Source organism: Rosa rugosa, chromosome 6, assembly GCF_958449725.1.
Source record: "Rosa rugosa chromosome 6, drRosRugo1.1, whole genome shotgun sequence".
NCBI lineage: Eukaryota > Viridiplantae > Streptophyta > Magnoliopsida > Rosales > Rosaceae > Rosa > Rosa rugosa.
In genome coordinates, this window is record NC_084825.1 from 3,499,684 (window position 1) to 3,524,280 (window position 24,597).

Consider the following 24,597-nt stretch of genomic DNA (forward strand, 5'->3'; position numbering starts at 1 on the left):
ATCACCAAGTTCTTGAGAGATAGAAAATGACTGGGAGCACTTCTCAATTGCTTACACTGCTTCAGGGTCAGCTGCTCAAGGTAAGGAAACACCCTTAATTTTTCTGCCGTCAGCATCACTTCCTCTACTTCCATCCAATATATTAGATTCTCAGCATTCTCAATACGTAATGATCTCAAAGCAGGAAACAAAGTCTTTCTCTCGTCACTTGCTGTTGCACCGGAAATCTGATCGTAACCATAAAACTCAGGCCCCAAGCATCTTAGGTTGTGCATGTCCTTCATCTTAACATGTATAAGATTGGGTAGATGGCCCAGTATTGGAACTCGTTCGCATTTGTTGCACCCTGCTAATTCAATTTCTTTCAAGTTGCTGGCAAGCAATAACCATGATGGAAACTTAATGCCCATAAACCCCTGAATCTTCAAAATTTCCAAATTACAATGTGGTCTCAGGCCTTCAAGTACAACATCACCATTGTCAACATTGTTGCTTGGTCTACTAAGCTTCCAGTCGAGAGTTAACTTGCGTATATGTTTCTTATCAACTAACTTTGCTTTCACTGCTTCTTCTCCATCTCTTACATGCTCCAGATTATAGATAGATAAGGTGTCTCTCAAATGGTTTAACTCACCGAGCTCCTCAATCCTAGGCCCAGTTTCCTTACCCACCTTCAGAAAAGGTAATGATCTGAGATTCGTCAATCTTCCCAATATCCCAACTGGAATTTTCGCATGTTTACCAAAATAAACATGTCTCAAGTTGATCATATCAGCAATCATCTTTGGGAACTCTTCAACATGATAAGGCATTTTAAACGTCTGAAGGTAATAAAGTTGACCAATAGATTTTGGAAATGCTTTCACTTGTGTTTCCATAACATTCAGATACCTCAAGTGTGTCAACTTTCCAATTGAACTCGGCAACTTGTCAATGTTTGCCATGTATAAATTTAACACACGTAAAGATCTAAAGTTAGGCAAGGTCTTCCCAAGTGCTTCTCCCTCGGAAACTAGTGAGCGGCATTTTGTCATGTTTGACACTCGTCTTGCAAGGTCATGCACAAGATCGTGCATCTTGCATGTTGTATTCCCATCATAATCCTCTTCAACGTCTTCAAAAAGGGATTTTTCTGATAAAATGTTGAAATATTCATTACCTCTATCCTCCATGTCCATATTACTTTTGGTGGGGTGAAGCAATCCTTGAGCCATCCAAAGTTGGACTAAGTCATCCTTTTCCATTACAAAGTCTTTGATGAATTATGAGCAATATGCGAAACATTGTTTCAATGATGAAAATTTCAATTCATCAAAACTCAACTGTAAAATTGACATGATTTTGTCTTCTTCTTCTGGTAAATCCCATATTTTACTTTCTACAATTGAACTCCATTCATTGCTCGTTTTAGAGCGCATAATGTTTCCTAATACCTACAATTAAATCGGGAATGGAATTAGATATATTTCAACTCAACAATACTGTTGTCATCTTCAATTGAATATTAACTGCTAATTGTATTTCACTATTGTTTGTTTAATTTCCCCTACATCAACAATATTTGGAATAGAAATTCTTGTTATCAAATCAAAGTAAAAAGAAAGCATGGTAAAACTTCAAATGTATAATATAACATACCTTTGCCGCTAATGGTACACCTCCACCCTTCCAATTGCCTCTTGATCTTCAAGTATAGGAACACTTCCGACTGGAACTGCTTTATTCTTCAATATAAGCCAACACTCATCATCTGATAGTTTTCTCAAATCACACCTAGGAAGGGTCTCCATCGTTTTTGCAACTTTGTCACTGCGAGTAGTGACAACAATGCTGCTTCCTTGGGCATCGGTAATTCTTAGCAAACAACTTTTCAAATCATTCCATTTTTCAGCATCTTCATTCCATACATCATCAAGTATAAGAAGGTATCTCTTTCCTTTCAACTCTTCACGGAGAATATTACATATTGCATCTATACCTTTCACCGCAGCATTTTCTGGTTTAAGATATTCCAGGATCCCTCTCAGAATTGAATTGACTTCAAAAGGAGTAGACACACATATCCACATCTTTTTCTCAAAGTGCCGACTTATCTCAGATTCATGATATATTGATTTAGCCAAAGTTGTCTTTCCAAGCCCTCCCATACCCACAATGGCCAGAACCGGGAGATCACTTTCCAGATTGTGGTTTGATTTGGTCAAGTCTTGGACTATATCTGCCACAACATCGTCTCTTCCAATGATATTGTTTTCATCTTGTTTTAAGATTGAGTAGGTTTCCCTGCCAGTGCTTATACCATGGGAAGTTGTTGCATCTGAGGATAGTCTAGCAACTAAGCCAATAGCACTTGCCTTCTTATTCAACTCATCCAAAGATGTGTTGATCTTCTTAATTTTCTATGCCATTTTAACACGAAATATAATGGGATTGGAGAGGGAAAAAAAATCTTGCACCTTTTTCTTCATCTGGTTTCGCAATTGCACCTTACGCCGGAGAAGCTCATATCCATAATCATCCAACACATCGTCGGCATGTTGAGCTATGTCTTCAAGCTTCTTCACCCAGAGCTTCACAGCATCTCCATGATCTTGTCGCGGATGTTCAGCATCTCGTAGCACAGCCTCCAGCATGAGTAGCGACTCACGCAGCTTTGTTATTTCTCCATTGAACCCCCATAGTACTAGATCGAACTCTTGGGCGGCCAGTGAAGCCACTTTCTTCAGCAATTCTTGAGCACCAAAAGTGAGAAATTCAGCCATCGATCTCTACTCAAGAGAGTCAAAATGTTGAGACGAATGCTAGTTGAAGAAACTACGAGAGGGATGAATCTAACTCTGGTGTATGGATTTATCAGGTCGTTGGGCGATCCTTTATGAAATATATTTGCGAATAGACTCTCAACAAGTAGTCCACTACTGCTCTCGACAGCTATTTTATTTTTCTTTGTTTGTCGTTTTTTAAAAGCTGCTTTGAATCAGAAGCAAAGGCATCTCTCACGGTGGTTGTGGACTTGTCGATACATAGATGCTCGAGCTGTTACATGTATTTTATATCTAAAGATGCTCATGCTGAATTTTCTTGGGAAGCGGATATCACCCACTTCGCATTTTGGAAAAGGTTAGTCTCCTGGTCACATCTACAGTCAAGAGATCGATCTACATTTTACTAATTTATTAAGCACTAGCCACTAGGTAGAAGCCTGCACGTGCTGCGGGTTGTTTTTTTCCTTTTTTCAGAGTCCCAACTAACATAATATACAATCACATTTCATGTACAAATAACAAGTGTTTAGTAATGTCTCGATGAATTAGGTGTCTTGTTGGTCCTGTGGCTTGGGCCAGAAGGTGGGATTTTAGGACGCTTTGAGTTTGATAGAACATAAGCATGATCCTGAGAAGCCACTTGCACCTTGATCTGGTGCTGCAAATCTAACAGCAGCAGTCTGTTGTTCACAGCTGGTGCACTTATCTCTAAAGCGCCTAGGCCTTGTGTTCTGTGACCATTTGGAGCCACCGGGTAAGTTCTAGTTGCTGATGTTATGGCCGCCAAAACTGAGAGAGAAAACCATGGGATGGTGAAGAAGCAACATGGTTTCTGACCGAAGGTGTGCATGACGAATAGCCAGCAAGAATTGGTTTAGACTGAGAATCTGAGATAGTGAGGACAATAGGACACCATCAATCGAAGTTATATATGTGTACAATTGCATGCATTATGAACATGTGGTTATAGTGAAATAAAGCATCACATATATTTGGGTACGTGGGATCAAACCACAAATGAAATTCTATATCTTTTCCAATAATTTTTTTTTTACCTCCACTTCCTCTGATGTAAACATTGGTCTGTAAAGTATAGAGCTTTCCCAAATGTAATCCTCAGAAACTTGATGAACACTGTTTGGAAGCTGCAACAAATTCAATCAGTTCATGATGAACACAATTACTTGATGCTTATAATCATATGAAATGTTACAGAAGACAGCTATTGGAATTGAGGAGAAAAGGAAGATAAACATACCAAGTAAAACAGAACGAAAATGAGGGTTTTCTTCACTACTTCTATGTTTCAAGTGAATTGGATCCACCCACAAAATTTCAGTACACAAAAGATAAACTTGTGCTGCTTAAACTTAAAATTGCAACGATAAGCATAGACTTTGTACCTCATCAAGATCAGTTAATCTTCTCTCCAAAGTAGAAGTACTCCTGTTTAGCCCCAACCTCTCAAGTTCAGCTTCAAACATTGCCTCTATTCTACTCAACGACTCTGAACTCATACAAACTCTACCGTCATACTTGTCCATATTATGTTCAGGAGATTTGTTCTAAATCGAACATCAGTAACGATCATCATGTGATTTTCCATTGTGCTTTCAGTCTGTAGTGTTCCATGTTCCAAACACTAACCTACTAACATGAAAAAGAAAAAAAGAAACAAAAAAAAATCAGAATAACAGGAGAAGCTGAAAATGAATCTGAAAAGCATTTAGCTAACATTTCCTCTTGAAAACCAGTACACATTGGTAAAGTTAAATATTGCTTCCTAATTTTAGAAACTTAATCTCAGTTTATAAGATTAGAAAAAAAAAAACCCAGAACCTGAAATTCAAAAATTTTGAAGAATTTGTTTAAACTAACCTTTAAGATAACATCACTTGCCTCAAACTCAGCACGTCCATGCAGTACAACCTTACATGCTTCGATGTGGTGCACAACATGCTTCCAATAGACATTGTCTACAAAATATTCTTATATAAAATGAGCTACCACTGATGTTGAAGACACCGTCAGCAAAATTACATATACGAAGTAGCTGAAAAAAAGTGAAGATAGGTCTCAGTAAAAAGAAGAGAAGCCAGAAACCAAAAGTTACATGGCTGTTGTGAAAAAAGTGATAAACCAGAAAAGCAAGAAGCAATGCTCAGTATAAATGCCCTACCATGTCTATCCTAATTTTATTTGAAAAAAAAAAAAAAATTATAACTACTATGATTCATTGTCTATTGCTGTCCCAAGCTAACAAAGTAATTTGCCTTTTGGATTTTTGCAAGCTTCACTTGATCCAAATACAAAGACAGCAAATTGAGCACTACAAATTTCTTAGCCATAGTTGGAAGCCCAAAATTAAGTGTAATTTTTTGGTAAACTATTTTGTCAAAAATTTTATGATACAGTATCATCATGCTCTTGGTCACATATGTACCTCTCCTGCACAAATATACCAATACAGTTTCTTCAGTTCTTGAACTGTTTAGATAGTTCTCATCTGAACCTCATCTATCACCATTACGTCTGAGCTTTCATAACCAACCAGTTCCACCAAACTGCTTTACCAGTTTGAAATTTCAAAATCAAACATAAATAAGCAATAATCCAAAGCTTTACCCAATGAGCTATTCTAGAACTCATACTTGAATTTTCCAATTTTGAATCGAATTGTGAAGTGGATACCACTGAAATCACTTGTAAAATCCATTACTGTGTTGCGATCTGTCATGTGTACTTGGGGGATATTGAATGGCTCTGAAGTAGGAGGCACACTTATGTGGGTGAGCAAATCGCAAAGCAGCATCAGGTAAATCTTCTTATTTTTCCCCTACTATTCCATTTTTGCAGCATGTTGGGGTAATCAGGAAATAGCTATAAGCCGATGCTCCAAAACTAACCTGTTCTGCTTGGCTCTTTCAGTTTGAACTTGAAGGTAGAAATGAATTCAATTCAGCGCCAAAACAGGGAGAACACAACCCAACCCACTTCAACTCACTCTCCAACTCTAGGATAAGATGACAATTTATTAAGATGGACACTTTATTAAGCACCTAGGCTCATTTTGCAAACTCTAGGATAAGATGACAATTATGACATTTTGGGAGTAGTTTTCAGCGATTACTTGACGTCAAAGTGTTGTAGCGAAAATGAAAAATGAAATAAAGTAGCATATGTCATGTCTAAGGCACACATTTACAACTGATTTTCTTATTTTGAAAATAGAGAGGGAGTACGTTCTTTTATTGAGAAAGAGAGAAGTCCAACATATTCTAAAAAAAACCCTAAGCGCCGCACCCCTTCTGCGACGTCCAACGGCCACCATATCAGCCTCCATGCTGCAAGGCAACGTCCTCGTTTGGAATTGTCGAGGGATTGTTAACCTCGAGACACAGAGAGCTTTGATTGATTTGGTGCAAGCAAGACGACCTTTTCTCATCTTCTTGGCTGAAACCCTAGCCACGGAAAAATTGATCGATTCCATTACATCCCGCTTGGGCTTTGCGGACAATCTCTGCGTCCAGAAGGGGACAGACTCTCAGGGGCTTGCAATGTTATGGAGTCATGATCTCCATGTTGAACTGCGTACGAAGTCGTCACATCACATTAATGCAGACGTTAGAGAAAAGGGCACGGGATATCATTCAAAGACAGTCGTCCACTCCACTCACAGGTAACATGTTGCAACAGCTGGGTTCCAAGATTCACTCTACTGGACAGCATCTTTTACAATGGCATGTTACTGATTTTCAACACCACAAAGTCGAACTCCGTGCGGTTCAAAGCAAGTTACTCGACCTAATGAAACAACCCTTCGAGTGAGCAGTATGACGAACAACGTAGATTGCATGTTAGGCAAAGTCAGTTGCTTTCGCTAGAAGAAAAATATTGGAGGCAGAGGTCACGTGCTTTATGGTTGAAGGATGGGGATCGAAACTCTGCGTACTTTCATCGTAAAGCATCAAACAGGAAGAGCAGGAACACTATTAGATCGAGGTTTGATGAATGATAATGGAGTATGGACTGATGACCCGTCAGAAGTGAAGCAACTCCTTATGGATTTTTATAACATGACCTTCTCTTCTGAGGGAGTGGATGAGTCTGCCATCTCTGAAATTTTTAGAGCCACACCTATGAAAGTTACTGCAATTTGAAAGTTACTACAATCATGAATGAAGACCTCACTGCCCCGTACTTAGATGAAGAAATAAAGGCTGCTTTGTTCCAAATGCATCCGTCTAAAAGCCCTGGTCCTGATGGTATGTCTCCCTTCTTCTTTCAGAAATATTGGCATATTGTTGGTTTAGATGTTTGCACTGCTATACGTAATTTCCTACAGCATGGAGAGATTTGGAAGGAATTGAATTTCACATATATCTGCCTGATCCCAAAAATTCAAAATCCTACTGTTGCATCACACTTTCGGCCTATAGCATTATGCAATGTGCTTTACCGAATTAGTTCCAAGGTCATTGCCAACAGATTAAAGAAATGGCTTCCAGACATCATTTCTCCCCTTCAAAGTGCCTATGTGCCTGGCAGACTCATATCCGATAACACCCTGGTTGCCACTGAAGCCGCTCATTTCATGCATAAACTTACATCACAGGAAGAAGGTTTCTTCTCACTCAAACTGGACATTAGTAAGGCCTATGACCGTTTGGAATGGCTGTTTCTGCATGCCATGTTAGTAAAGCTGGGGTTTTCAGCTCAGTGGATTTCTACGGTAATGAGTTGTGTTACCTCAGTCAGTTATGCCATTCTTGTACAGGGTGAGCCATCTAACACTATACACCCTACCAGAGGCATCAGGCAGGGCGATCCCTTATCTCCTTATTTATTTATCTTATGTGCTGAGGGTTTATCTGCACTCATATCTCAGGCTGTTGACTCTGGGGTGATCAAGGGCCTTAAAATGTGTCCTCAGGCTCCAATATTGCATCATTTATTCTTTGCGGATGGCAGTCTCCTATTTGGGGCAGCTACAGTGGAAGAATGTTACACTGTTCGACAGATTTTAAACACTTATGAACGAGCTTCTGGACAGAAATTTAACTTCCAGAAAAGCAGTGTGTGGTTTTTAGTAGGAATGTGGATAGTGATATTCAAGCACAACTTTCTGCTATGTTGGAGGTTAAGTGTGTAACAGAACATGACAGATATCTAGGCCTACCATTGCGGGTGGGGAAGTCCAAAACCCAGATTTTTCAGTATATCAAGGAAAAATTGTCCAAGAAGCTAGAGAATTGGAAAGCTAAAATCCTTAGTTGTGCTGGCAAGGAGATTTTGATAAAGGCAGTTGCTCAGACTATGCCTTTAAATGCCATGAACTATTACTTGTTGCCGAAGGGATTGTGCGATGATGTTCACAAGTTATGTGCCTCTTTCTTTTGGGGAGATATGGAGGGTAAAAAGAAGATTCATTGGAGAAGTTGGGAACGTCTGTGCCTTACAAAACATGAAGGAGGTATGGGTTTCAAAAACATCTATGCTTATAACCTTGCAATGTTAGCCAAACAAGGATGGAGAATTGTCACAAACCCTGAGTCGCTTATTGCCAAGTTGTACAAAGCCAGGTATTTTCCAAATTGTGATTTTTGGCAAGCTGAGTTAGGTGATGCACCATCTTTTTCGTGGAGAAGTATTATGGTAGGTAGACCTGTGCTCAAGGCAGGTACTAGATGGCAAATCGGCGATGGTACAAAGATTCGTAGCTGGCATGAGCAGTGGATACCAAACTGCTCACAGAGCCTTATTCAGCGACCACCCAACTCTCCTGTTGAGATGGTGTCTGATCTCATTGATGAGTCTACTAAACAATGGATTCCTTCCATTATTCATGAGATTTTTCTTCCTCCAGTGGCAGCCAAAATTCTTAGTATTCCTCTAGCCCATCGAAACAGACTTGATAAGCACTATTGGCAGCCGGATCTTAGAGGATGGTACACGGTCAAAAGTGCTTACTGGATTGCTCGGGAACAGGTTCTTGGCAATGCTCTAGCCTCATCCTCTAATGGGAATCCTTTCACAGAGCTATGGAGAAAGATTCGGAAGGCAAGGGTACCAGGAAAAGTGCAGATTTGTGCCTGGAGGGCGTGCTGCAATTTACTTCCCACTCGTGAAAAACTTACGACTAAAGGATATGAGGGAGACCTGCACTGTCTTCTATGCCATTATGCTGTTGAAGACTCTTCCCACCTCTTTTGTCAGTGTCCTACAGCTATCACGCTGTTATCTCAAGCTCCCTTTCATCTGCAAACCTCCTTGCTGCCTAATATTAACTTTCAAGAATGGATGTTGGAAAGGGCTATGCATCTTAAGAGTGAGGTGTTTGAGATGCTTCTGATGCTCATCTGGGGTTTATGGAAGAACATGCAGAAACTCACAATTATGGGAAAACAAAGCCAGTTCGGCCTCTGACATTTTTCTGAGATGTATAAGTGGTTGGAAGAGTTTCACCAAGCTCGTAAGCCTGATGCTGCAGCCCAGCTACCGGTCAGTAAGAAGTGGAGTCCGGAAAGCACAGTGGAGCTTACTTTGAATGCGGATGGGGCGTTTCTTCCTCAGTTGCCAAAAGGAGGACTGGGAGGGGTTCTTCGAAATACTAGTGGAGAGGTTCAAGCTGCATTTCATACTGCAGTTCAGTTTGTTAGCTCTCCCATGCATGCTGAACTTCTTGCAATTCAGTCAGGTTTGCAACTCATCCGCGTGCATCAATTCGAATCGGTTTGCATTGTGTCGGACTGCTTATTGGCTGTGCAAGACATCAATAATGGATCTCCTATTCTAACAGAGTATGGACCACTAATTGAGGACATCCGGTTCATGCTACAGCAGCTGCATCCAATCAAGATTACTTATGCACCTCGTGCATGTAACAAATTAGCTCACCGGTTGGCTAGTTTAGCATATGAATCAGAGCAAAGTATTTGCTGGTTGGTTACATACAACCCCAGATTGTATCCGGGACATTGTACAAAAGGAGATTCCTCCTCCCATTTAACTAAATGAAATCCCAGTCTGCCTTTCAAAGAAAAAAAAGGCACACATTTACAAATAATAGGCTTACTCACAAGTCACAACATTTAGGTATTTACATTTTCATTCTTCCAATTGTGAATGCGATTGTTAACATTCCGTATGGTTTTGCTAGAGTAGAAATTTTATTTGGAATTTGAGAATTCCCCCAAGCTTAAGTTCTTTGTTTTGCTTGCTTCCCAAGAAAGATTGCCTTGCCCTGTGTTACAACAATTCTTATATTTCTTTTAATTTGATATTTCTCTTTCTCGATGTGGTTAAAAACTTAAAACTGCCAGCTATGTTGAAACTCATATATACATTGGTCCACCAAACAGGGGCAACTTGAGCATTGCAAAAATTCCTCTTAAACATTGGGTGTAAACTTCACCACAATCACAGGTGCATTATGTCCTAAGAAGTCAAAAGTAGCAGACCATTCCCCTCTCTCTAGAACAGGTGCTGAATGCCTTTGTTTCTGGAACCCATGAGTGGTAGTAATGAAATGACCACAAGGGGACCATCCAAGCCACCTGAAAAAGGTAGATCCAAGCCGAAGAAAAATTATATCAGCAACTGTATAGAACAAAAAACAGAACTTCAAACCACAATTGACACACTGATTTTGCCCAGTCTGTTTTGTGAGCAAGACTCCAATCACTTGTTGGCCAAATAATTACAGTCTTATCATCTGATTGACTTGCTATGAAGGAGCCAATCGGATCCCAAGTAACTCCTTTAACCAAGCTAGAATGGCCCCTAAGAACAACAGTGCAAATACCATTGCTCATATTCCAGATGTGTATAGTGTTATCTAAACTTCCACTGGCCAGCATCGAGTCATCTGGAAACCAATTGAGATCCGCGTACTTTAACCACGGAAAAGCAGCACTGCAGTTAGACAATACCACCAAGAACTATACAAATACATTGCAATTATTTAAGGGAATTTCAATAAAAACATCTCCCATATCCCCCCATTTTTTTTCCCCCATGGTTGGGACAGTTGTAGAAAAAGCCAAAGATCATATGGACCTTCTGGTAGCTTCAGAGTACATACTTATTGCAGCTTGAAGTAAATCCCAAAGGCAAGAACACACATTGTTTGAAAACAAAAGGTCAATCAAATTTGGGAGGAGAAACATACGCAACAACTAGAGAGCAAAAGAATTTATTTCGGGTGCACCAAAAATCCAAACAATGCAAGAAATATCATTACCACATCTGCAGTATGCCCTCTCAAAGTCATTGCAACTTTCCAATTCTCAACATCAGGGGGCTCTCCACTGCCAAACTCAGTGGTTCCTGAACCTGGCTTCCTTTCATGAATTAGAATTACTTGATCATCAGATCCTGATGCAAGATACCGACCATGCTTAGCCCACCTAACACAATTCACAGAACCAAAGTGATCACGGAGGGTTGCAAGTAGCCTCTGAGCTGATTCTTCATTTGAGAAATCCCTGCCCAGGGATTTCATGTTCCATACCCGCACCTGTAATTGGTAAGAATGAGTAAATCACTTCCATATTTTAGTACAGCAAATGATGCCACACAAATTGATGTGACAAAGGTGACCCATACACGTAACTATGAGTAAATTTTTCTAATGCAAGACATTCCCAGTCAATGAAATTGGGTGCTGTTCAATTAACATGTACAATGATGAATTGTACAGAGAGCATGAAATGAAAAACATGATTTAGTTATTGAAAAAGCCCTATAAATATAATGGAACAATGTGATCGTTCAAGTATAATGAAACATATATTGTCTCGAGTTATTAGACGATAGCCGCTTTTTGAAAGATGTAAAAAAAAAAAAAAACACAAAAGTAGTGCCATCTGGAAGCAATACAAGAAAAACCCCTAGAAAACAAAACAATCCAATAACCATCTGCTTAAGCTTTGACCACAATACACTGAAAATATATACACCCCCTAGAATCAATGATGCTCAACAGAACACTACTGGTTTAATAAGAATTCACAATGCAAGCACAAAACTAAACATACAAATTCCAACATATTTCCATCAGATTTCTAAAGCAACAAGGCAGAGGATATCATTGCAGATTCAAAAAAATGAAGCTAATTCGACCTATCGAGAGGGTTTCTGATATCACTTTTTTTAATTTTCCAAGCAAACAGAACAAACAATGATGAGAAAGATACATCACTCGATGCGTAAACCTACAGTGTTCCTCAAAAGATTCAATTTTCTTTCACATTCCTACTCCTAATCCAGCAAAGAGAGTAGAAAGAATGAGAGGAGTCACACCTTATGGTCACCCCCACCAGTGGCAACCCTGAGTCCACCAGGCTGAACATCAATGGAGAAAATTTGCAAACCCTCGTGCCTAATCCAACTGGGCTTTTCTGCAATCATCTCTGCTACTTAATTCCACAACCCAACACAGCAATTCCGCTTTGTAAGCCCCAAATATGAACACACATTTGAGTTGATTAGCCAAAAAGAGACCTACTTTACTCAAATTGTACCAAATGGGTATGTAAATTTATGGTTTTTGCATGAAGAAGAGAATTGTTACCTCGAAGAAACAGTCAATGTGGAGCTTGAAAACACAGTGCCCTAATTTGAGTGTTCGGGGAAGATTGAGATTTCTTTTATGTGAAGGTGGCGAGTGGGGCTGAGGGTTTTGTTGAAGAGGCTCAGCGATCCAAGAGTTCTGAGATTCTGAGACGAGAGACGGAGTGTGAAAAAGGCTGAAAGGGACTAATCTGCTCTGGTTCAATTCGGGTCGGTTTGTTTTTTAACTTTTTTATCTATTTTTTGATTAAGTTGTGTAGGGCCGTAAATTCTGACATGACTTAATAACACGACTTAAACACTTTAAAAAAAAAATAAAACAACTTAAAATCTATATGAAATAAATCGAGTTGAAATTGCACTATTAAAAACCGTCACTTGTCGTTGCACCGGAAATTTGATCATAACCATAAAACTCATACCCCAAGCATCTTAGGTTTTGCATGTCCTCCATCTTAACATGTGTAAGATTTGGCAGATGGCCGAGTATTGAGACTTGTTCGCATTTGTTGCACCTTGCTAATTCAATTTCTTTCAAGTTGCTGGCAAGCAATAACCATGATGGAAACTTAACACCCATGAACCCCTGAATCTTCAGCATTGTTGTTACTACCCGCGAACCAAACGAAGCCCCACACTTTTTGGCAATCTCCCTTCTAATTCTTTCTTGATCTTCAAGTTCTGACTGGAATTGCTTTATCCTTCAATATGAGCCAACATTCATCGTCTGATAGTTTTTTGAGTTAATTACTGGTTACTCCCTATAGTTATAGGGTTTCATCGTTTCAGTCCCTGACCTTCGAATTTCACCTAAAAAGTCCCTGAACTCTCAATTTCCTCCCATTTCGTCCCTGCCGTCAAGCTCCGTCCAAATTGTCCGTTAAATTGCTGACGTGACATTCCTCACGCGCTGAAATGTCTAATTTACCGTCACTTACTTTTTTTTTTATTTTTTTTTATTTATTTTCTTCTCTCTCTTCTGTTTTTCTTTTTTTCTTTTTTTCTTTTTTTCTTTTTTTCTTTTTTTCTTTTTCTTCCGCTTCCATCTCTTTCCTCCTCTGTTCGAATTAAGCTAACAACACAGCAAGCTCATCTGTGTCTCAGAGCCAACTCTGCCTCCACCACCACTCCCTCCGATTTCATCAAACCCTCATGCAGCGCCACCACCTACCCCGCCCCAGTACGCCTAGTCGTTCGTCAACAAGCCTTCTCCCCTAAAAATTATTCTGATTTTGATCCAAAGAATTCCACCATGAATTCCGATCTGGGTCTCGGATCCAACCACCCCAGATCACTCAACGACCAAAAGAACAAAACCTCAGGGCGCCGAAAGGACGGAGTGTTCAGGTACTTTGAGGACAACGCCGGCGTGATTGTGAACCCCAAGGGAGAGACGAAGGGATCAGTTATTACTTATTACTGGGCTGATCGGGAAGGAGTGCGCAGATCGATCTCTGGCCCAGAATTGCAAGTGCTGCCAATGGTCCTCCTGAGGAATGAGGTCAGGGGGGTTGTTCTGGACGAACTTGGCCTCGCCGATGAGCTTGGAGAGGAGGGATATGAAGGAATCCTTGTCGAGGTCGCCGAGGGTTTTCTTGAGGTCGTCGGTGGTGGAGGAAGCCATGGTTGTGGAAAGTCGAAATCTTTGGGGGTTTTGGTGATCGACGAGGACGAGGATGAGGAAGAAGAGGACCATGAGGAAGGAAAAGGGTTTCGCCGGAGATCGAGAAAGGAAATGGGCGCGGCGGCGCAGCAGCGGAGACAGGGTCCTCATCGCCGCCGATGCTGGAGTCCAAGTGTGCGGCTTGGGACTATTTCTTCATGGTGGATGGAGGAAGAGAAGTGGAGGAGGTTGAGGGAGCAGGAAGTGAAGATGGAGAGAGCTGAGTTTGTTTTTGGAAGAAGAAGACTATAACATAGGAGGAAGAAGAAGAGGTAAAAAGAAAAACAGAAGAGAGAGAGAAGAAAATAAATAAATTTAAAAAAAAAAAAAAAAGTAAGTGAGGGTAAATTAGACATTTCAGCGTGTGAGGAATGCCACGTCAGCAATTTAACGGACAATTTGGACGGAGCTTGACGGCAGGGACGAAATGGGAGGAAATTGAGAGTTTAGGGACTTTTTAGGTGAAATTCGAAGGTTAGGGACTGAAACGACGAAACCCTATAACTATAGGGAGTAACCAGTATTTAACTCTAGTTTTTTTTTTTTCAAATCACACTACGAAGGGTCTCCACCATTTTTGCAACTTTGCCACTGCGGGTAGTAACAACAATGCTGCTTCCTTGAGTATCGGTAATTCTTAGCAATCAACTCTTCAAATCATTCCATTTTTCAGCATCTTCATTCCATACATCATCAAGTATGAGAAGGTATCTCTTTCCTTTCAACTCTCTTCTCGAAGAATATTACATATCGCATCTATAGCTTTCACTGCAGCATTTTATGGTTTAAGATATTCCAGGATCCCTTTCAGAATTGAATTGACTTCAAAAGGGATAGATACACATATCCACATCTTTTTCTCAAAGTGCCTACTTATCTCATATTCATGTTATATTGATTTAGCCCAAGTTGTCTTTCCAAGCTCCCCATACCCACAATGGCACAGAAAATTAAGAAGATCAACATATCTGTGGATGAGTTGAATAAGAAGGCAGGTGCTATTGGCTTAGTTGCTAGACTATATATCCTTAGATGCAACAACTTCCCATGGTATAAGCATTGACAGGGAGACCTACTCTCTCTTAAAACAAGATGAAAACAATATCAATGGAAGGGACGATATTGTGGCAGATATATTTCAAGCCCTGACCAAGAAAGTCAAGAGGCCAAACAAGAACAGAATGCTTGATTAGTTGAAGAAACTAGAAGATGGATGAAATCGCTCCTTTATGAAATTATTAGGCTCTTTGGACTCGAACAGTGTACACGCATAGTCAAAATTTGCGGGCAGATTTCTGTTCAGAGGTGGTTATGGATAGATTCTCTAGCTGCTTTCGGATAAGAGATGCACTCTTGATATATGTCTAACAGTGGTTGTGGACATCCCTAGCTGTTTTTTGGCCAATAGATGCTCCAGTTGCTAAGGGCTTGTACACCAAGGCTGACTTTGCTTGGCACTTGGCAGAACTTGGAAGTCTTTGTTTGGAAGAAGTGAGACTAGGCCACGTAACAAAGTTATTGAGTAGAGGACGTCTTTGGTAGATGATTTAGTAGCAAAGGTCCTTGTTATGTACTACAGAATATATAGAGCCAGAGATTTAAAACCTTTTGATCTAGAAAACAGAGAGACAGCAAGTGAGGCAATGAAATGGTAGAAGATGAATAAACAGACTAGTCTTTTCTTCACGATGGCAACTATCTAAGCACCTTAAGGAACCAGAGGCACATGGCACATTCATACAAAAAATGTACCAAATTTCTTCTTTCTATAAGTTAGATTCAAGATCCACTCAGGAAAGTTATTTAGATATTGAAGAACCATTATCTTATTGTTCTATGAACATGCATCATCATTCATGTTTTACCGTCGTTTTCTGAAACTAACGAATCCTGTACTGGAAAAGAAATTCCAATAAGGATATGTATGTCTGCATGCCATCCTCAATAAGTGCATTGGTGACAACAAAGAGATAGCATTTGGCATTGCAAACAAAGCAATTAGAGTCTTGATAGACAAATTTTATAATCACAATTCATCAATATGATGACAAAGGAAACATATGTAATCCAGAAAATGAATGCTAATTATTTCTAAACTTCTGAGTTTCCAATAAGCAGTTTTCCTTCAGATGATTATTCTCCACAGCTAGCAAAAGTATGGGAGAAAAAGGTTCGTTGAGGGCCTTATTATTCTCTAAAACAACTATTGTTTGCTCTAGATGCTACCCCTGCAATCAAAGTCCACTCTCTTGGCTTCACTTCTCATTTTGACTCTATACTTTTCACGAACTTCTTAGCCTGCCAGAAGAATAAGAAATGAGAAAAAGCAATTCAGGTTAATGTGAGAGACGAGAAAGTAATCTACAGAAGGAAAACTGTCCAGGTTTCTAGAAAGAAGAAAAAATAGTTTCACAGATAAGTTTCAATAAAGATTTCATCAGAAGTGGCTAATTATTTATATAGATGTTCTGATTCCCATCACATATTTCTAAGCTGTAGTTCGGACTGCTAAAGACGTGAAAATAGAAAACCAGCGCACAGACCAGACGCTCAAAATGCTGAAGAATATAAAAAGCGAAGGCATCGAATCTTGTACCTCCTCAAGGGTTAGAAACACGATCACATTCCAAGATCCTAGCCGTCCAAAATTTGGGATGAAGCCCTTATAAAAGGCCAAAGGTCCCTGCACAACAACAAATCGTAAATAACAATATTCTTATTATTGGAAGGTAGAAACATACACTATCATAATATAGACACAATGGCATATATACTAATGACATGGAAACTAAATCACCTGCATATTCTGTTTGGATCAACAATTATAATGTAAAAGCTTTCAAATTAACATCTCACTCATACGGACACAAATATTTGATTTGAAAACTTCTGAACTTTATAAATATGTTAGGAAATGAAGCATATGCTGAAAGGTACGCGAAGGAATTGTTCATACATCATTCTTCAAAGTTTTAACGAAGCAATCGATCGTGTTTTTGTAAGCAGAAGAATCTCCCATCATTCTTGACTTAACCTGAGAAAAGATGAAGAGCACAAAAAAAAAAAAAAAGTTAATCTCAGGTTGTATGCATCTAGAATAGGTTCAAATTAATTCTCTTAAAAAAAAAAAAAATAGGTTCAAATTAACCTGTACAGGAAATCAGGCAACCATATCATTTACCCCATACTTACCGAGTTAAGATATATTGGTCATCCAATTTTACCTTACAGATCAGAGGCTAGTTAACAACTTTTAATAATCAGAGCTTGAACAAGAGTATGACATGAAGTCATATAAAAGTAAAAATTGAGATCATCAAAAGAATTGGTAAAACTATTAACTAAGTGAAACCTTCATCAGCATTAACAAATATGAGGGATGTTTTCTGCTAGCAAACAATCAAATGCATCATCACTAACAATCAAATGCAAAATGAACTATCAGATTGTAGGAGGAAACTGGAAACAAAAAATGGATCCAATTTTGACCAAAATTAACTAATATTAAAAGTTGATGGTTTGTTTTAATAGAGGAAAAGTTAGTTTATATGCAAGTTAGTAAATGAAGAATCAGAAGCCACAACATTTTTAGCTAAAGGTTGGTAAGTCAAAGGTTTATACTTTCATTATCAAACTTTGTCAGCTAAAGGTTTGTATTTTCTTCTTATTTCCGGAATCAAACACAGAACTTTTTGAATTCAGTCCATTACCAAACCACAGAAACCCATAATCCAACAATAAGCAAATTTCACCAATTCGACTCTAAAAACAGACCAAGTTCAGAAACCACAATACAACAGATATCTGGTTTATTTCTTCAAATTCCCTTCAAGCCTCTCAATTTTAGTGAGAAAAGACTCATCTTTGGTCAGCCCGGACACACAACCCATTTTAACTAACAACAGAAACCCCATTTCTTCATATTCTCATCAATCCCCTCAATTTACATGAGAAAATAATCAATCTTTACACAGTCCCTAATTCAAGAGTTGAAGAATCAATCTTTGGTCAGTATGGCACAGCCCATTGTAACCAACAACAGAAACCCAATTACTCAAGCAAATTTCATTTGGATTCTAAAAAACAAACCCAAATTCACAAAATCCGAATCAAATTGCTCGAGCTATAGTAGACCAAACTAACCGAACAACAAAGTAGAGAAGCAAAATATGATGCAGACTAAGGAGAATCATTCACTCTACATACCTCAGTTTGTTTCAATACTGCGCTCATCCTCTCTGAAAATCCATAAGCCTCAAAATGAATAACAATCTCAACAACACCTGCATGACGCAAATTCAAATTCAGTGACAGCAAAGATTCAGAATGAGTTTGAAGAAATTCTCTGAAAAAAGAAGAAGCTGAATATCTGTTGAGGGAACAACCTCTCTGTCTCTCGCTCTCTATCAATCCAACAATTCTCTCCACCTCTTTGTCTCTCTTTTTGTGAGGCGAATAACCCTCTCAATTTCTTCTCTTTCCTTTCTTCCCATGTTCTCTTCTCTTTCTTATTTTTTCTGTGTCGGCAGAACCCAACCCAGCAATTCAGCAAATGAGGCACCCAGCGCCCGTGCTTTAGAATATAGAATTGCAGTGAAAGATGCCCCTGCACAAACAAATAAGTGACGAACAAAATAAGGAAAATATAGAGCAGAGACTAGGGAAAGAACAGAAGAAAAGAAAATGTGAAAGCTTGCCTTGTTTCAACGCAAAAGTTCAACAAACGAGGAATGCTTGCCCCTGAACCGTTAGAGCTAGAACAGAAGTAATCTTCTGCAACAGGACACATACATGTTTATCTTGCAGCTGGAGTGTCACATAGCTTCAAAATTCAATAAAAAAAGAAGTTTGGTCAATGATAGAAACAAATCTAAGTGCTTACTGCAATGCTTAGAAAAGAAAAGCAGTAACTTTAGCAGTGTCTGACGAGAACCATATGATTTGCAGTAAGAGTTCTTTAACAATGTAGCTTCAACAAACTTAAAAACCCAGTGTTCAAGCATTAACGTTAGCTACTTGCATGACAAAGTTCGTACTCCAGTTTTTCCCTTAATTAAAAGCTCATTTGATTCTTTTCCTCAACTAAATGACGGATTAACAAAAATGGGTCGAAAGGAGAACCGATCTGATGACAATGAGATCAAGAAACCATTTTTGTTACTGGTTCATATGATTAGAAAAGTTATATTGTACCATATTTAGCAGGTTATAGTGTAGACATATTTAGCAGGTTATATTGTAATTTAAACAGCCCCATGATTGCGATCTACGAAATACCAAAAAGCACTATTACTTTGTAGTGGCGACTGGAGAGTGAATTTCCAAATGATAGTTTAGAAAACGAGTAAGGGAGATATACAAGATAATGTTTTTTATCTTTTGGATTGAACTTACATAAATACAGCACACTGAACACAGTAAGTAAGTTGATGTGAAACCTCTTTAGAAAACTGGACAAGAATATACAAGTTTTAATCTCTTTAGAAGTCACTGAATACAGTTATACGGTTTGCACAACAACAATCCCTTCACATTTGGGTTCTATGTATCACTATTGTTAATGAAACCTAAAAATCAGAGTAAACTTTTTTTTCCCCTTCCTGCAAATATTGTAAAATGAGCAGAGTTCTTCAAGCTCAGCAGATGGAACAAAACTTGTTTTCAAACCAAATATTATTCTTTCTCGAGAGTGAGAAGGACGAGCCAAAGAGTATTTTTGTCACTGGTTAATATAAGCACAATGAGGCATACAAAATAATAACTATAATTTTTTTCAAACAACTAGTATAATTAAAGTGATATGAATATTGATCGATTCAGAAAAGAGGTAGAGGAAAGAGTTACCATGAATTCGTTGAACATGAGAAATCTTAGGCCACTCTGGGCCGCTCTCCGCGGTGCATCTTTCGCTCAAAAGGGGACAATCGTAGATCTGCAGATTATCTAATTTGGTGAGGCGTTGCATAGCTTGGACGGAAGGTAGATACATCAGATTCTTGCAACTAAATATATATAGGGACTTGAGAGATGCAAGGTTTCCCAACCATTCTGGAATAGCCTCCACTCCCTCAAAGTCATCTATCCGCAATTCGGTCAAAGACGTCAAGTGTTGAACTTGTTCAGGCAGAGACTTGAGCTTCGGCCACCCGTAGATCCTCAATGTTTCAAGCTGTGGTAGAACCTGAAGAGCCGGGAATGAATCCAGCTCATTCCATCTGGGTAGACGTGTGGGGATGCCATTGCTAACCCACTGGGTAGACAAGTTAATCTGGAACAATCAGAAATCTTCCATCTACGAAGGGATGTGAGCTTGTCTAAACTTGGAACAGTCTCTAGATTAGGACAATCACTTATTGTCAACTCCTCAAGAGAGACGAGGATTTGAAGAAAGGCACAGAATTGCAGATCAATTTTTGTACTTTGACATCCCTTAATTCCCAATCGACGGAGGGATGTGAAGCCGCCGTGTAAAATTGGAAGAGACTCTGGATTATCTACACACAAGCTTCGGAGGGTTGTACTGAGACTGCCAATTGGAATGGATGTTACCTTAGGGCACTCTATTATTGACAAATCAACAAGAGAGGTGCAGCAGCCTAGTCCACTCGGTAGGCTTGATAATTCAGGACACCGCCTAAGCGCCAGTCGACCAAGGGACGGGAGGCCCTCAGATGGAATTGGAATGGACGTTATCTTTGGGCAGCTCAGTATGTCCAGGTGTTGAAGAGATGTGCAGTATTGGGCTGGAATGGACTTTATTTTTGGGCATCTTAGTATCTCCAGTAGTTGAAGAGATGTGCAGTATTGGGCGGGAATGGACGTTATCTTTGGTAACTCCCATATATGCAATCGTTGAAGAGATGTGCAGTATTGTAGCCCATCAGGTAAACTGGATAACTGAGAACACTCGGTTATCATCAATTGGCGCAGAGATGGGAGACCGCCTTGCTCAGGGATGATTGGAATGGACTCTAGACTGGAGCAATCTTGTATGTCCAACCCCTTGAGAGAGAGAGTGGGAGTAGCCCATCTGATAAATACCTCAACTTAGGACACTTCCAAATACCCAGGAACTGAAGAGATCCGCAGCAGTCAAATCCATGGGGAGAAATGCAGCTTAACTCCGGACAGTTGCGTATATACAAAGATTCAAGATTCTTGTTATTTCTTAACGTCCCCTCAGGAAGACTAGTAAGTCCCTTGACACTATCTATACCGAGATGAGTGAGAGTAGTCAGTTTATTGCTTAAAATACTTGCTACAGGCATACCACTTTCCACTCCTATCACCCTTAGCTTCTTGAGAGATGGAAAATAACTGGGAGCACTTCTCAATTGCTTACACTGCTCCACGTGCAACTCCTCAAGGTAAGGAAACACCCTTAATTTTTCTGCCGTCAACATCACTTCCCCTGCTTCCATCCAATCTATTAGATTCTCGGCATTCTCAATATGTAATGATCTCAAAGCAGGAAACAAAGTCTTTCTCTCGTCACTTGTTGTTGCACCGGAAATCTGATCGTAACCATAGAACTCAGACCCCAAGCACCTTAAGTTCTGCATGTTCCTCATCTTAACATGTATGAGATTTGGCAGATGGCCAAGTATTGGGACTCCTTCGCATTTGTTGCACCCTGCTAATTGAATTTCTTTCAAGTTGCTGGCATCCAAAAACCATGATGGAAACTTAACACCCATGAACCCCTGAATCTTCAAAATTTCCAAATTACAATGTGGTCGCAGGCCTTCAAGTACAACATCCTCATTGTCAACATTGTTGCTTGGTCTACTAAGCTTCCAGTCGAGAGTTAAATTGCGTATATGTTTCTTATCAACTAACTTTGCTTTCACTGCTTCTTCTCCATCTCTTACATGTTCCAAATTATAGATAGATAAGGTGTCTCTCAAATGGTTTAACTCACCCAGTTCCTCAATCCTAGGCCCAGTTTCCATACCCACCTTCAGAAAAGGTAATGATCTAAGATTCGTCAATTTTCCCAATATCCCAACAGGAACTTTCGCATATTTACCAAAATAAACATGTCTCAAGTTGATCATATCAGCAATCATCTTTGGGAACTCTTCAACATGATAAGGCATTTTAAACGTCTCAAGGTAATAAAGTTGACCAATAGATTTTGGAAATGCTTTCACATTTGTTTTCATAACATTCAGATACCTCAAGTGTGTCAACTTTCCAACTGAACTCGGCAACTTGTCAATGTCTGCCTTGTATAAATTTAACACACGCAAAGATCTAAAGTTAGGCAAGGTGTTCCCAAGTGCTTCTCCCTTTGAAAATAGTGAGCGGCAGTTTGCCATGTTTGACACTCGTTCTGCAAGGTCATGCACAAGATCGTGCATCTTGTATTACCATAATAATCCGTTCTAACGTCTTCAAAAAGGGATCTTTCTGATAAAATGTTGAAATATTCGTTCCCTCTATCCTCCATCTCCATATTACTTTTCGTGGGGTGAAGCCATCCTTGAGCCATCCAAAGTTGGACTAGGTCATCCTTTTCCATTACAGAGTCTTTGATGAATTTCGAGCAATATGCAAAACATTGTTTCAATGATGAAAATTTCAATTCATCAAAACTCAACTTTAAAATTGACATGATTCTTTCTTCTTCTTCCGGCAAATCCCATATTTTACTTTCCATAATTGAACTCCATTCATTGCTCGTTTTAGAGCGCATAATGTTTCCTAATACCTACAATTAAATTGGGAATGGAATTAGATTTCGACACAACAATACTAGTCATCTTCAATTGAATATTAACTGCTCGGGGTTATCTATAGTACTTGGATGTTTATCATACACTCATTTTACATCTAACTGAACTAAAATTACAATTTAGTTGAACCAAATTTACAACATTGACAACAAAGTTATTACATTTGTTTTAAACATTTACGTATAATTGAACCAAGTTACCACATCAACAATTTGTTCATAAACTTGTAAAAATATCGTAGGTGGAGTAGTTACCTCTAATAAAACTAAAATTACCCAAAAAATAACTCTATTTACCACAATGACAACAAAATTATTGTCAGATCTGTGAATGAGTGTATCACATACATGCAAGCACCTTAGAATTTCCCTTAACTGCTTACTAGTATTTGTTTAATTTCCCCTACATCAACAATATTTGGAATAGAAATTCTTGTTATCAAAACAAAGTAAAAAGAAAGCATGGTAAAACTTCAAATGTATAATATAACATACCTTTGCCACTAATGGTACACCTCCACACTTTTTGGCAATCTCCCTTCCAATTGTCTCTTGATCTTCAAGTATAGGAACACTTCCGACAAGAACTGCTCTATTCTTCAATATAAGCCAACACTCATCATCTGATAGTTTTCTCAAATTACACCTAGGAAGGGTCTCCACCGTTTTTGCAACTTTGTCACTGCGAGTAGTGACAACAATGCTACTTCCTTGGGCATCGGTAATTCTTAGCAAACAACTCTTCAAATCATTCCATTTTTCAGCATCTTCATTCCATACATCATCAAGTATAAGAAGGTATCTCTTTCCTTTCAACTCTTCTCGGAGAATATTACATATTGCATCTATACCTTTCACCGCAGCATTTTCTGGTTTAACATATTCCAGGATCCCTCTCAGAATTGAATTGACTTCGAAAGGGTTAGATACACATATCCACATCTTTTTCTCAAAGTGCCTACTTATCTCAGATTTGTGATATATTGATTTAGCCAAAGTTGTCTTCCCAAGCCCTCCCATACCCACAATGGCCAGAACGGAGAGATCACTTTCCAGATTGTGGTTTGATTTGGTCAGGGCTTGAACTATATCTGCCACAACATTGTCCCTTCCAATGATATTGTTTTCATCTTGTTTTAAGATAGAGTAGGTTTCCCTGTCAATGCTTATACCATGGGAAGTTGTTGCATCTAAGGATAGTCTAGCAACTAAGCCAATAGTACTTGCCTTCTTATTCAACTCACCCAAAGATGTGTTGATTTTCTTAATTTTATGTGCCATTTTAACACGAAAAAAGGTTGGATTGGAGAGGGAAAAAAAGTTCTGCACCTTTTTCTTCATCTGATTTCGCAGTTGCACCTTACGCCGGAGAAGCTCATATCCATAATCATCCAGCACATCATCGGCATGCTGAGCTATGTCTTCAAGCTTCTTCACCCAGAGCTTCACAGCCTCTCCCTGATCTTGTCGCGGATGTTCGGCATCTCGTAGCACAGCCTCAAGCATGAGCACCGACTCACGCAGCTTTGTTATTTCTCCATTGAATCCCCATACAAGATCGAACTCTTGAGCGGCAAGTGAAGCTACTTTCTTCAGCAATTCCTGAGCACCAAAAGTAAGAAATTCAGCCATAGATCTCTACTCAAGAGAGTCAAAAAGTTGAGATGAATGCTAGTTGAAGAAACTAGGAGAGGGATGAATCTATCTCTCTTTTATGAATTTATCAGATCGTTGGACGATCGTTAATGAAATATAGACTTCTCAGCAACTAGTCCACTACTGATCTCGACAGCTTTTTTATTCTTCTCTGTTTGTCGTTTTTTAAAAGATGCTTTGAACCAAAAGCAAAGGCATCTCTC

At 39.2% G+C, this 24,597-nt stretch overlaps 5 protein-coding genes across 11 annotated transcripts; all 5 read right to left on the reverse strand.

The window, feature by feature from the left end:
- Positions 1-1,165: 1,165 nt before the first annotated feature.
- Positions 1,166-24,475, reverse strand: LOC133714317 (putative disease resistance protein RGA3). Of its 2 annotated transcripts, none has more exons than XM_062140416.1 (2): positions 23,234-24,475; positions 1,166-1,433 (listed from the first exon to the last, which is right to left on the reverse strand). In XM_062140416.1, exons 1-2 carry the CDS (start codon positions 24,368-24,370, stop codon positions 1,263-1,265), a joined length of 1,308 nt encoding a protein of 435 aa, XP_061996400.1. In that variant the 5' UTR covers positions 24,371-24,475; the 3' UTR covers positions 1,166-1,262. The 2 variants fall into 2 exon arrangements, with proteins under 2 accessions (XP_061996400.1, XP_061996399.1); XM_062140415.1 differs by lacking the exon at positions 1,166-1,433 and adding an exon at positions 22,111-22,714 and having other exon boundaries at positions 23,234-24,471.
- Positions 1,647-2,659, reverse strand: LOC133714400 (putative disease resistance protein RGA3). The gene has a single exon (XM_062140508.1). The coding sequence runs from the start codon at positions 2,145-2,147 to the stop codon at positions 1,647-1,649; it is 501 nt and encodes a 166-aa protein (XP_061996492.1). The 5' UTR covers positions 2,148-2,659.
- On the reverse strand, positions 3,369-5,317 carry LOC133714322 (uncharacterized). 4 transcript variants are annotated; one of them, XR_009848591.1, is made up of 5 exons: positions 5,228-5,306; positions 4,644-4,818; positions 4,024-4,412; positions 3,821-3,910; positions 3,369-3,652 (listed from the first exon to the last, which is right to left on the reverse strand). XR_009848591.1 is itself a non-coding variant. In XM_062140423.1 (5 exons), the coding sequence occupies exons 3-5, from the start codon at positions 4,307-4,309 to the stop codon at positions 3,527-3,529; spliced, it is 357 nt and encodes a 118-aa protein (XP_061996407.1). In that variant the 5' UTR covers positions 4,310-4,412; positions 4,644-4,818; positions 5,209-5,317; the 3' UTR covers positions 3,370-3,526. The 4 variants fall into 4 exon arrangements, 3 of the variants coding, with proteins under 3 accessions (XP_061996407.1, XP_061996406.1, XP_061996408.1); XM_062140423.1 differs by having other exon boundaries at positions 3,370-3,652; positions 4,169-4,412; positions 5,209-5,317; XM_062140422.1 differs by having other exon boundaries at positions 3,370-3,652; positions 4,169-4,412.
- On the reverse strand, positions 9,946-12,537 carry LOC133714320 (protein HIRA-like). 3 transcript variants are annotated; one of them, XM_062140419.1, is made up of 4 exons: positions 12,340-12,537; positions 12,069-12,215; positions 11,008-11,283; positions 9,946-10,321 (listed from the first exon to the last, which is right to left on the reverse strand). In XM_062140419.1, exons 2-4 carry the CDS (start codon positions 12,174-12,176, stop codon positions 10,211-10,213), a joined length of 495 nt encoding a protein of 164 aa, XP_061996403.1. In that variant the 5' UTR covers positions 12,177-12,215; positions 12,340-12,537; the 3' UTR covers positions 9,946-10,210. The 3 variants fall into 3 exon arrangements, 2 of the variants coding, with proteins under 2 accessions (XP_061996403.1, XP_061996402.1); XM_062140418.1 differs by lacking the exon at positions 12,340-12,537 and having other exon boundaries at positions 9,947-10,321; positions 12,069-12,270; XR_009848575.1 differs by lacking the exon at positions 12,340-12,537 and having other exon boundaries at positions 10,200-10,321; positions 10,469-11,283; positions 12,069-12,250.
- On the reverse strand, positions 15,971-18,603 carry LOC133714324 (mitochondrial uncoupling protein 1-like). Its single transcript, XM_062140425.1, has 5 exons — positions 18,387-18,603; positions 18,208-18,284; positions 16,958-17,035; positions 16,598-16,684; positions 15,971-16,299 (listed from the first exon to the last, which is right to left on the reverse strand). The coding sequence occupies exons 2-5, from the start codon at positions 18,232-18,234 to the stop codon at positions 16,264-16,266; spliced, it is 228 nt and encodes a 75-aa protein (XP_061996409.1). The 5' UTR covers positions 18,235-18,284; positions 18,387-18,603; the 3' UTR covers positions 15,971-16,263.
- Positions 24,476-24,597: the final 122 nt, after the last annotated feature.

Bases quoted from the DNA above. Each gene is read 5' to 3' on its own strand.
- LOC133714324 (XM_062140425.1), bottom strand. From the start codon at position 18,234: ATGAGCGCAGTATTGAAACAAACTGAG. The intron at 17,036-18,207 runs GTATGTAGAGTG...ATCTTTTCTCAG, and splicing joins CAGTATTGAAACAAACTGAG to GTTAAGTCAAGAATGATGGG. The intron at 16,685-16,957 runs GTATGAACAATT...GTTGTTGTGCAG, and splicing joins TTAAAACTTTGAAGAATGAT to GGACCTTTGGCCTTTTATAA.
- LOC133714400 (XM_062140508.1), bottom strand. From the start codon at position 2,147: ATGGGAGGGCTTGGAAAGACAACTTTGGCTAAATCAATATATCATGAA.
- LOC133714322 (XM_062140423.1), bottom strand. From the start codon at position 4,309: ATGGACAAGTATGACGGTAGAGTTTGTATGAGTTCAGAGTCGTTGAGT. The intron at 3,911-4,168 runs GTACAAAGTCTA...AATTTGTTGCAG, and splicing joins GATTAACTGATCTTGATGAG to CTTCCAAACAGTGTTCATCA. The intron at 3,653-3,820 runs GTAAAAAAAAAA...TCACTATCTCAG, and splicing joins TTACATCAGAGGAAGTGGAG to ATTCTCAGTCTAAACCAATT.
- LOC133714317 (XM_062140415.1), bottom strand. From the start codon at position 24,370: ATGGCTGAATTTCTTACTTTTGGTGCTCAGGAATTGCTGAAGAAAGTA. The intron at 22,715-23,233 runs GTATGTTATATT...ATTTAATTGTAG, and splicing joins GTGTACCATTAGTGGCAAAG to GTATTAGGAAACATTATGCG.
- LOC133714320 (XM_062140419.1), bottom strand. From the start codon at position 12,176: ATGATTGCAGAAAAGCCCAGTTGGATTAGGCACGAGGGTTTGCAAATT. The intron at 11,284-12,068 runs GTGTGACTCCTC...TACCAATTACAG, and splicing joins CTGGTGGGGGTGACCATAAG to GTGCGGGTATGGAACATGAA. The intron at 10,322-11,007 runs GTAATGATATTT...TACCTTTTTCAG, and splicing joins GAGGGCATACTGCAGATGTG to GTGGCTTGGATGGTCCCCTT.